Source organism: Uloborus diversus, chromosome 9, assembly GCF_026930045.1.
Source record: "Uloborus diversus isolate 005 chromosome 9, Udiv.v.3.1, whole genome shotgun sequence".
In the NCBI taxonomy this organism is placed as follows: Eukaryota; Metazoa; Arthropoda; class Arachnida; order Araneae; family Uloboridae; genus Uloborus; species Uloborus diversus.
Genome location: NC_072739.1, coordinates 135621867 through 135634662, shown reverse-complemented (window position 1 = coordinate 135634662; position 12796 = coordinate 135621867). Strand labels below are relative to the sequence as shown.

At 35.1% G+C, this 12796-nt stretch overlaps 1 protein-coding gene across 1 annotated transcript in view; it reads left to right on the top strand.

Annotated features, from left to right (window-relative positions):
* Positions 1 to 12796, top strand: part of LOC129229723 (26S proteasome non-ATPase regulatory subunit 10-like) — a 41400-nt gene that overhangs the window by 25456 nt on the left and 3148 nt on the right. Inside the window, exon 3 of the mRNA XM_054864086.1 lies at positions 4493 to 4578. Within this exon, the coding sequence (XP_054720061.1) occupies positions 4493 to 4578 (86 nt within the window). The remainder of the gene's footprint in view (positions 1 to 4492; positions 4579 to 12796) is intronic.

Genomic DNA, 12796 nt, shown 5'->3' with positions numbered 1-12796 from the left:
ATCACTTGACCATTTGACATATCTGAATAATTTAATAATTTAAACCATCGAATAGTTAGCTTGAAGTATAAGTCTGTTTGCAATTAAAAATGAGCATCCGTTCAAGGAAGTCAGGTGAAAGCTTAATTTTTGCCAATGTGTAACCTTTCAAGCAATTTCTCTGTGAACATACCCAAAATTCTGGTGCAACCTAATGTAGAAATTAGTGAGACGTTAACCTATAGTTACGTCTCCCATGGTGTAACTTTCTCCAAGCCATGGTGTACCATCGACCTCAACACAAGCATTGGTGTAACTTAATTGATAACCACCATTTACAACAGTAATTTACTTCAGAGTAGTGGAGGCATCTATGCTGCCACCGGTTTTATGGAGTAAAGTTACATATTTTTTTTATTTTTTATTTATTTATTTATTTATTTATTTTTTACAGTGAGCTCGAATCCTTTTTTTCAAAACCAAAATACTTACAAAGCATTTACTTTCCGAGCGGTCTGAAAGTAGGCGTACCCTTCTTTTAACATAATGTCAAATATGTTTGAATGTTATTTATATACATTTACTTTAAAGTCTTAAGAGTCATAAACGTCGGTAGAATAAATACAAATACAAATACAAATGTGACGACCAGCAACAGGCTCTGGGCCCAGCTAGGCTGGTCCTAGTCAATTAATTAGTCCCCAATGAAGATCAATGGCCCTCTTAAAGCTATCCACTCCCTTGCTCATTACCGCCTCTTCCGGTAAGCTATTCCAAGTGCCCACGACCCTGCTAAAGTAGTAGTTTTTCCTGATTTCCAAGTTAGCCTGAGATTTAAATAGCTTAAAACAATGACCCCTTGTCCTGCTTTCCCCGCAAAAATTTAATCCATTTACATCTTTCATTTTGATAAATTTAAATAACTGAATCATGTCCCCTCTGACTCTCCTTTGCTCTAGGCTATACATGTTAAGCCTATTAAGTCTGGTATCATAATCTAAATCTGAGAGTCCCCTTACTAATTTAGTTACCCTTCTTTGAACCCTTTCCAATACAAAAATATCTTTCTTCAGATAAGGCGACCAGAACTGCACAGCATACTCCAAATGAGGTCTTACTAAACTCCTATATAAAGGCAGAAGAACTTTCTTAGATTTGTTTGAAATAGATCTATTGATGAACCCAAGCATTTTGTTGGCTTTGTTACTAGCAATACTGCACTGTTGACTAAACTTGAAGTCCTGATTTATAAAGACACCCAGATCCATAACATTTTCTGCCTGATTTATGACTGAACCCTGTAAACGATATCTCATACGCTTATTTCCATGACCTAAGTGTAGCACTTGACATTTCCCTACATTAACTGCCATACCCCATTTATCTGCCCACTTAGTAATATGATCTAAATCCTCTTGCAGCTGTTTTACTTGTTCTTCATTTTCGACAATCCCCATAACTTTTACATCGTCAGCAAAACAATTCATGCTTCCAGAAATATTTTCATTGATGTCATTCATAAATATAATAAACAAAAGAGGCCCTAAAACTGATCCCTGAGGAACCCCACTTAAAACATCACTCCAATTAGAATGATTTCCTCTCACAACTACTCTTTGCTTCCTACCAGTAAGCCAATTTCTAACCCAAAGTAAAGTTTTTCCTCCTATTCCAATGTCAGCTAACTTGCTGAGAAGAGCAACATGCGGTACCTTGTCAAATTATCTAAAGCTGAGGTAACCTTGTCGTAGAAATGCAATAAATTAGTAGTACAGGATTTACCTTTCCTGAAAACATACTGCAAACTAGTCAACAGACCGTTAGTCTCTAAGAATTTCATGATCTTAATTTTGATCAAAGTTTCGAAAATCTTACAAATCACCGAAGTCAAACTTACAGGTCTATAATTCCCAGCAATACCTTTAGACCCCTTCTTGAAGAGTGGCGTTATGTTAGCCAGCTTCCAGTCCTCTGGCACCGTCCCCGAGTTATAAGAAGCATTGAAAATATTCAAAATAACATCCACTAATTCCTCTGCACATTCTCTAAACATCCATGTCATAACACAGCTGAATTCTGCTTCATGTAATTCTGGTAATTGTTTTACGGAAAAACATCTCCGGATTCCAGAAACTCCTCAAAACACTTGCGAGAAGGCCGGCTGGTGGCGTGATGGTTAGGCGCTAGCCTTCTACGCCTGTGGACCCAGGCTCTGACCTGGGGTGGCCAGTCGGGGGATTTTCGAGATGCAGAAAATCTTCAGCCTCCATGTCGTATGATTATGCGGCATGTAAAAGATTCCTTGGGTATTCGTTTGGCTTAGAATATCCCTCGGCTAAATTAGATTCCTGGTGCAATTTCGCATCAAATGAGAGCCCAGGTGCCTCCATCTGGTGTAAACTGGGCGTCTAAAACACTACTATGTCATGCACCACCGCCTTAATGGTGACAACACGAAAGACTGATGCATTGTTAGGGAGCGCCCTAGGTCTGGTTATGGCCCAGACGCCTCTTGAGGTCTGTCTCTCATACAGCCCCATTGGAAAGAAAAAAGAAAAAACATTTGCGAGAAAACAGCGCAGAATTCAGCTGTGTTACGACATCAATGGTGTTCCGCCGATGCTTATTACTCTGACGACTTCAAAGAAACTGTGTGTGACAAGCATTCAATCAAAACTGACATCATTTCTGGACCACTCTAAGTTTAAGGGGTCAAAATAATAATTACTTTTGATAACAAATTTCAAAAATTACAGTATCGCTTTTGAAATATCATATAGAAGTGTTTGTGGAACTGTTTTTCCTTGATCATGATGTGTCAAAATTAAAAGAAAAAAACTTAAGGTTTTGAGCTTTTGTCCCAATGTATACGCTTTGTAGCATTTGTAAACGTTTTTAGAGAAAAATGAATAATAAAAACACTGAAAAAGAAAAAAAAATGAATGAAACTTCTTATTCATCACTCATTGAAACGGCTCTTGCCGAAGATTAATTTCATTTTACTTCCATTCGACTTCAAATAATTCATGACATGTTCAAACTAAAATCAATTGTAAGATTTCATGTTTTATTTCTTACTTGCATATTCAAGATGCAGATTGAGGTATCGATTAAAAACGTGTGGATTTCTGACAATCGTTTGATTTCATTTAGTTTTTAATGCTTTTTGCGAATTACTGCCAATGCAAAGTTAACACTTTGTAATTTTCGGCATCGTTCCGACCAAAACGCCATTTCTTGATCAAATATTCAAAAATATGAATTTATGAGTAATGATTAACGAGATCAGCGCCCTATTTAGAAATTTTAGAACAATAGGCCCAACAGAACCGCAGGGGTTCACTTGAATAGTAGAATCGACGAAAGTGCTGTAGAGTTACAACTGCATACCTTTCCTGTTATTTACTGCACGTACTGCTGGCCAGGTTGCACTGAGGTAGGAGTAAATCACCTAAGTAAAACACTACGGTGCAAAAAATGGCTGTATTATTGTTTAAATCAGGGGAAGTCGTGAAAATGAACACTTTTCAGAAATCACGATCGCAAAAGCGAAACCTTTTTACACACATATTTCATTTCTGTCCATTTTTGAAACTTTACATTTCCTTTTCTTCATTGGAAAACGTTCATTTCACCCCAAAATTCAGTGAAACTTTCTCTATATAGAGTGTCTCAGTTAAACGTTTCAGAACTCCTAAGAGGGTGCATCCTGATGACTCGAATTGATATAGCAACGCGGATCGGAAAAGCTTTTCTGAAGCGGTGATGTACAAAAAAGAGACAGTGAGTGAAAAACACGTGTAAAAAGCAAAAGGTACATGGATCCAAGTAAGTTTACGACTTTTTTTTTCAACCGACCGCAATGCGCACCTCACTTCTTCGGCGCATGTAACTCCGATCAGTCTGGAATACTCCTATCATATCTCAAATTTCTCGGGTCGAGATGAAATTCCGACCACGCATACCTATATGATTTTGAGTCGTCAGGATGCACCTTACTGCTCTTAGGAGTTCTGAAACATTTGACTGAGACACCCTGTGCATATTATTTTTTCAATTTGAAAATATTTATTTGAAACTTTATATTGTTAAGTACGTAGTAAAGATATGATGCAGTGTGGTATTTCGGTATTATTTAATAGGTATTAGGTTTCAGTATTATTTCTTAAAACGCTACTACTTTTTGCACAAAAATATTTTTATACAAAGTTTTATTTTTTAAAAATGTGTACAAAAATCTGTTTTGGTGAAGGAAAAAAAAGACGCATTTGGAGAATATCAGAAGAGTGTTTCACATGAATATACATAAAAATAATAACATTTCAGTTCAGTAATTCACCATTTGAAAAAACGTAAAAATGACGACAGGAAAAGGAACCTCCCTTTTCATTTAGAACAACTTTTCGGTTAATTCCAACCTTAGTTCCAACTTTTCTGGCTGTCTTTCTAGCTAATGTTTATATTCTTGGTGAGTTGCAATTATCTTGTTTAAACCAAGAACCTTGTGTTCCAGGGAAGTAGCAGTGGAGCGTCTTGTGAGTTGCCAGCAGCAGCTGCGTCCGATCATCATTCGGAAGATTCTGAAGAAGAACCTCCTGAGTAAGATTTTTGTTGATGAGTCGTCTCGCTCAGAGTTTCTCAAAGTGATGTCCGCGGTGCAATCATGCTTAAAAATTGCAAAATGAGTAAAGATAATTGCAATCGTATCGAATCAATCATATCGTCTACCAGGAGGACGTGAATAAGCATCGATATATAACTGCAAGGTACAGTACAACCTCCTTTATGCGGACTAGCTGGGACCAAAACCAATCCGGATTAAAGAAAATCCAGATAATCCGTGTAATATCGGAAATAAGCTTAACTGTCCCTTAAATAAGCAGATTTACCGTTCATTAAAACAAAAAACCATATTCTTTAACCAAAATTATATTTTAAATGACATTTAAAAAGATAATAATAGTTTTTCTCATTTTTTAACAAAGAATTGCACCACTGATCTTCTACCAAGCATGTATAATATTCCTCACTATTCCTGTCTATTCGATTCCAGACTAATGAGTTCTAACAAAAACGAAACTGCAATCTTTGGTTGTGATGACCGGGCTGTCTGGTGTATTGCATGTGGTTATGCCTTAGCCCTGGCTTAGGGGCGGTAAGCTAACGTCCAAGCCTTGCCTTCAATTTTCGAGTCGAACCTCACCATGCTGTGGTCACTCGTTGGTGAGATAAATTTCCTTAGTCTAACAGTTTGATGGCGATATGTATATATATCTTAATATATAAAAATCTTCTGTGCGGACGTTTGTCACCATAAGGCTTTTAAACGGCTGGACCGATTTTGATCGAATTTTTTGTGTGTAATTAAGTTGTGGCAAGCATGGTTTCGAAGGGCGATGGGTCGAATCGGAAACGTATCTGTTAATTAATTAATTAATTGAAACATGGGATGGTTATATCTCCCAAATGATTAATATTTATTCTAACCTATTGTTGAGCGAGAACTGAAATAAATATTTAGCCCGTTGCCAAAGGACAATAAGAAAGCCAGCTCTGCTTTTTGTAATGAAATTTCCAACTGTGATATGCCAATTGAGAATAGATAAAACTTAGAGAGAGAGAGTGAAGCCTTCATTTCTTGAAAGCAACGATTTTTGGCCCCGTGATATATTTTAAAGTAAAGAAGTAAAGTACTGGAAGGATCACTCAAAATGTGTGTTCTGTCGTCGTAGTTGAACCGTGTGACCGGATCGGTGCTTTAGATTTTCCTAACCCAAATGATCAGAAAGTTCCGTTCCCTAGCAACCTTTGTTTCTCCGCTGGGAACTACTTTGATATACCCTCCCAAATCGGAAATTTCGCGACTTTTTTTGTTTTTGTTGACACAAAACTTTGTTGCCACAAAAATTGTTGCCACAAAACTTTAAAAAAAACTCAAAAAATGGTACAAAATACAAGAAAATACTTAATTTGGCAACAGCAAAAACCAAAAAGCTGAAAAAACCTAAATTGGCAACACCAAAATAAGAAACAGCAACCCTAAAAAGTCCGTAGGAAATGCCAGATTTGGCGTGTAATTTTTGGGGGTGTATATCAAAGTTATACCCTCCGCTGAAATAAATCTGAGTTTTGGCACCAATGTCAAGAATACTTTAAGGATTATCTAACTAATCAGTACATCATTAAAGTAGAAAATGGTGGAATTTAAATAGGAAACAAATTTTATTTTCGTCCAGATAAATTACCACAGGGTTATTCTGCATACAAAAGAACAGTACAGTGGAAGATCTTTACCTTCAGAGGAAAGAACAAATCATGCCATATATGAAGTTTCAAAAGGGTTTCGCTCAAATGATCGGACCGCTAATCGATCGGAGTTGACTTCGCTCACTGATCGGCTGGATTACAGTAACGTGGTGACTTGGCGACTTTGGCTATAAACAATAGAGTTGTTTACATTTGTTTACATTTTAAAGTTACTCTTAATGTAATTTATTGTATTTTTTACTTATTTGGCGAATTATTTCAAACTACAAAGAATTGTTTTTCATTTTTAAAAATTTTTTAGTCATTTTAGCTGAAGAATGTGTTTATTTTACATTTTCGCTTATTCAGAGAACTGTTTTAACCTTTATCATTTTTTTAAACGATATCCTTTCGATTGTTTTACTCTTTTTCATATGGAGATGTTGCAGCGGGATTTCCCGTTTGTTCCAGATGAGTAGTTAATTTTTTCACTTGATATTTGAGGACGCTTTTTATCCTTTGAGTATGGCTGAAGTTGGCAACAAACGGTTGCCAAAGGACAATAAGAAAGTCAGTTCTGCTTTTTGTAATGAAATTTCCTACTGTGATAATGTCAACTGAGAACAAATAAAACGTTATAGAGAGAAAGAGAGTGAAGCCTTCATTTTTTTGAAAGCAACGATTTTAGGTGCAGTGATATATTTTAAAGTAAAGTACTGGATAAAATCGGTACGCAATATATAGGTAAGATTATTAGGTAATACCTATAATCTTATATATAAGATTATAGGTATTACCTAATATATACCTATATAATATTACCTATAATATATACCTATATAATATTACCTATATAATACATAAGATTACCTGATATAAGATAGGCTTCCTATATTTATAATAGGTAAGATAAAATAGGTTCCCGCAAAAGGCGTATTTTTCGTCGTAGTTAAACCATGTTACCGGATCGGTGCTTTTGGTTTTCCTAACCAAATGAACGGATAGTACCGTGTACATAACAACATTTGCTTCTCGGTTCAAAACCATCTGAGTTTTGGCACCAATGGCAAGAGTACTTGAAGGATTATCAAACTAATCAGTACATTATTAAAGGAAAAGATGGTAGAATTTGAAGACGAAACAAATTTTATTTTCGTCCAGATAAATTACAATAGGGTAGTTCTGTACACAGAAGATCAGTTCAGTGGAAGATTTTTATCTTTGGTGGAAAGAACAAATAAGGCAAATATATGAAGTTTTCGTTCAAAAGATGGGCCGCTAATCGGTCGGAGTTCTCTTCGCTTACTGATCCCCTGGATTACAGGAACGTGGTGGCTTGGCGACATTGGCCATAACATTACAGTTGCGTGATTATTTGTTTACTATATTAATGTAATTTATTGTATTTTTTGTTCATTTGGTGAAATATTTTAAATTGCAAACAACCGTTTTTTGTTTTTAAAGAGTGTTTAGTCATTTTAGTTGAAGAACGTGTTTAGTTTACATCGGGAGGGGGGGGGGTGATTTTTCGCTTATTCAGGGAACTGATTTTACATTTATTATTTTTTAAAACAAAATCCATTCGATTGTTTTATTCTTTTTCATATGAGGGACGTTGCAGCGGGATTTCCCGTTTTTTTTCTAGATGGGTAGTTAGTTTTTTTATACTTAATATCTGAGGATGATTTTTATCCTTTGAGTATGGCTGAAGGAACAAACCATACAATCTATAAAAATCTTTTAAGTACGCTAGAAAAAATAGTTGATAAAACAACTGCTCAGTGGGCACTAATAAGTCAAGTTGTAATAAATATACGCATTTTGACACCAAGCAGCTAAAAACATTTTCTATTTACTTATTTTTTCGTCAAAACGGTTGAAACACTTGATAGTTATTTAAATTTTTCAACTTTTCAATTTACAAAGTTTGAACAGAACAACGTCTGTCGGGTCCTCTAGTATGTATATATGTTATCTCAGGACATTGATTTTTATATGTATAGATATTACGGTCCATATCGGTAGTTCGCAGTGAGAACAGCCTGTAACAGTGATCTTCACTTGACTCACTCTATAAATTGAGCGCGTCATGTCAACCAAAGAAAAAAGGAGCAGTGCTTCTTAACCTCAACACTAATCACATGTTGTCCTTGTATGTGTCTTTGACTGGTTGCTGTAAGATGACTGCATTGCTATGTAGTTTTGCGAAAGTGCTTTGTCGTTAATTTTCATTTCTAGAAGATTTAGTATTACATTGTATCTAGTCAAGGCAACAAGTAATCAGCAATTTATCATTGGCTGAAAGCATATTCAGCTAATGATGAATTGCTGATGTATGATAAATTGCTGTACGAATGAAGTGTCGCCCGCGCCCAAAATAATGTTAATTACTAAAGCTAGACAGTAGTTCTAAAAAATATGTAGAAAAAGTAAGAAATATGTAGGACAGTAAATACATATTAGAAAACAAGATTTAAATGTTTTTTAGAGGAGCGCCGCTGCTCTAAGTTGGTTCATTTTTAGGTTGGGGCGTAAGTGGGAACCTGATTTACCTCTGAGAACTTCTGGCTGATGTACGAGGAATGCTGTCTTTAGCTCCATCTGTAGTATGTGCGCAAATTTAATCTTGTTTTTTATGAAGTTCCACATTACTCATGCGCACCAATTAATGAAAATACACTTCGAACAAAGGTGTTCCAAAAATAATTTTCATGAAAATACTATTGAATTCTTTTACATGTATTTGAAGAAATGGTCTTCTTAGAAGAAAGAATAGCCATCTTTTTCTGGAGGTTGAACGATAAAACGTATGGAAAAGTGTTCATCAGAGCTCCAGCAAAAATACGAAAAACAGCGACCAACAAGGCCCAATATCAGATCAGGGTAATTGTGAGCAAATTCAGAGGAACCGACAGTCCAGGATGGTCGTACATGATGTTTTCCATCCACCATTTTACCGGTTCACCTGAACGACCTGAACAATGAACAAGTGGCCTGATATTGTGTTTTACCATCCAGTTTCCAGGAAATGACGACTATTCTTTCTAAGAAGATTATTTTATCAAACATCTGGAAAACAATCAATTCTTTGATGATTTCATGGAAATGGTTTGTTGTTTTCAAAACACCCTTGTTAAAAAATTTCCAGAAAATTTCCGTTAATTGTTACTGGCATCCATGTTGCCAAGTACACTAACTATTACCGTAGTAAGTAACTATTACCGTAAAAATCAAATGTTACTGTAAAATTTTACGGTTTCCTCTGTAGACCACAGCAACCAATTGGAGCTGGGATCGCTTATTTTTCCCGGTATAATTACTGTAAAAATCAGCAATGCGTTAAGTCCGCCATTTTACTGTAACAATTACCAGAAAATCTTCCTGAATTTTTTAACAGTGCTGTATTCAGGAGTTGAACTGAAAATCCTAATTTTTCCAACTTTTCCGTGCTTCCTCACTTCTTTATGAAAAAAAAAAAAAAAAAAAAATCCGCTTCTCGATTTTCCCAAAATATATTTTCGAACATAGCTTTTATATTGTGTTCTATCTAAGCTGAAAGAAGCATAAAATACCTTATTTTAAATCATAATACAGTGTAATCCCGTTGCAATGACATTCAAGGAGCCGCAAATTTTATTCGTCGCAACAGGAATTTCATTGTAATGGAATTCAAGCACTAGAATGGAAATTAAATCGGGACTGAATTCTCTTTCGTTTAAACGGATAGTTCGTTGTATTGATATTCGTTGTAACGGGATTGCACTTTTATCATCCCGTTGCAATGACATTCAAAGAGCCGCAAATTTTATTCGTTGCAACGAGAATTTCATTGTAATGGAATTCAAGCACTAGAATGGAAATTAAATCGGGACTGAATTCTCTTTCGTTTAAACGGATAGTTCGTTGTATTGATATTCGTTGTAACGGTATTGCACTTTTATCATCCCGTTGCAATGACATTCAAAGAGCCGCAAATTTTATTCGTTGCAACGAGAATTTCATTGTAATGGAATTCAAGCACTAGAATGGAAATTAAATCGGGACTGAATTCTCTTTCGTTTAAACGGATAGTTCGTTGTATTGATATTCGTTGTAACGGGATTGCCTGTTTTCCTACTTCGAAATTTTTGTCGGGTATTTAATCCATATGGGGTTGGCAATAAATGATGTTTGTTTAGAGGGGGGCCTGAAAATGTGACAGTCAGTGACAAGGGGAGGGGAAGGAGGGAACAAGAAGTATGAAATTACTCATTTTAGTTGAAATAAAAGCATTTTTAAGACAGTCGGCTCTCTATAACTCGAAGCCTTATTACTCGAATCTTTCTTTCTCTCGTAGTTTTCATTTGGTTCGAAAATAATTTAATGTTTTCTATACGAAGTTGTCTCTTTATCCTGAGTCGAAGTTTTTCTGCGAATATCGTTTCCATTTTATGCATAAAAATGCTGCCGAAATAAGAAAGTGTTTATTTTTCATTTTTCACATTGCTTTGCTCATCAGCTTGTGACAAGGGAATAACTTATTTACAATAGTGCTCCTTAAGGCACACAGCAATGCAAGATTACGTGAGAAGTAGCCGATCAGGCTACTTTTTGCCGTGGCTAATGACCTAAAATTTTATTGCTGGCTAATCTTTAAGAAACTTAAAATTATAGCAAACATTTTTAAAAGTAGCCTTTATTTTTCTGGATGACTGAAATAATCTGCTTTTAATGCAAAAACGTTTGAAAGCAATAACAATTGAAATCAAGAGGAAAGAAATTGGGGCTACGACATACAAATTTAATGTCTTTTTAAGATGCGATAAAAATATAAGCAGTCAAACTTAAAGAGAAGAAATTTTTATCAGATACTTCGAAAAAGTATCTTATAAAAATTTCTTCTATGTAAGGATATTTGTAAGTAGTACAAATAATTAATTCTATCCAAGCTATAAGTGTCTACCTATTATGCACTATTCCTGAAAAAGAAAATAAAAATATTGGGGTTGTTTCCTTCAGTCAAAAGTGGTACTTTTTTTCACTGAAGTTGATAGAATAAGCAAAAAAAAAATAATAATAATAACAACATAGACCCAGAAAATACTTTCATAATCCCAACAGTTATTTTTTAATTAATTTTTTAAAAGGTCCGATTTTTCAAACAAGGCGTGGTCTTGATGACGTCACAAATGATGCTCTTTGGCGCATTTTTCTATCGTTTTTCCAGTTAATCAAGAAGCGAATTAAAATTGCGCTCTACGCTTGCTATCAACCATAGACTAATAATAAGAGTAGACCGAGCTTTCTCAGACTTGCTGATGAAAAAAATTGGTTCATGGATACATCACGTGACTAGTGGAAAGGCTTGGCGAAAACTTTGGCAGCATGGTTGCTAGATGGCAACATTATCTATAGTTTGGCACTCGACATGTATTTTAAGACGTAATGTGTTTTCATTATAATTTTTTTTTCCAGGTGCAGAGATTGAACTGTTTTTCTTTTAGTTATGTATTATTTTGACATTCGTAATTAGTTTCTGATCACAGTTCTCAGTAACTTTTATTTCATTTGGAAATCTTGCGTTCGCGTGAACGGAATGGCGTAAACGTTTGGCGTTAACGCAAAAATGTACTAATCGGTATTTTAAATTGAAATTGTATGTAAGAATCTTACCGTTTGCCGATTCTTTTTGGGCGTTTGCATCTTTAATTGCTTAGAGAGTTATTGAAAAATTGACTAAAGAAAATGCACAGTACCATCTAAACGAAAAACTCACTATATTAACAAAATATTTACAACTTAGAATAACAAATTTACAAATAGGATTTCATAAAAGCTCATTCGTCCGTATTCCATCAATTCTATTTATTTTATTTCTCGCTCGCGTTGATCGTCTGCTTCGATCAACGCCCGCTGTTGCTAGGATATCCACCAGTCACATGGTTTGGTTTATGAGCAGCAAAAGGGTTGCCATAGCTCGGTCTACTCTTATTATTAGTCTATGCTATCAACCATATCGTTGCCAATACAAGTGAGTAAAGATGCGAATTAAATATTTTGATCTGTGAATGGCAACACTCAATAGCATTTCATCATTTGTGATGTCATCGGCAAGAAATGTAAACATTGAAAGATCACCGATTTAAGTAATTTTTTAAAAATATTAAACTTAAACAAATTATTTAAAAAATGGTTAGATCCTATGTTTTTAAGCATGTTCTTTCAAAAAAAGATACTTTTAAAATTTTGGAAACGACCCCATTCTTAGGATGGCTGGGAAAAGAGTTTTGATAGCTCGAACTACCAATTACTCGAATGGGACTTTGAGTTATCAAGAGTTCACCAGTTAACTCTGGAGAACTTAAAGTCTTATAACTCGTATAATTTCTTTATCTCGAAGTTTTCATTCGGTCCCAAAATAATTTTGTGTTTTCAATACAAAGTTGTCTCTATATCTCGAATGTACTTCTTCTGCGTCGGAAGTTTTCACGAGAGTTTCGTTTTCATTTTATGAAAAAAATTCAGCGAAAAAAAGAAGAAAAAGTTTGTTTTTCCTTTTACACATTGCTTCGCTTATCACTTATCAGCTTGT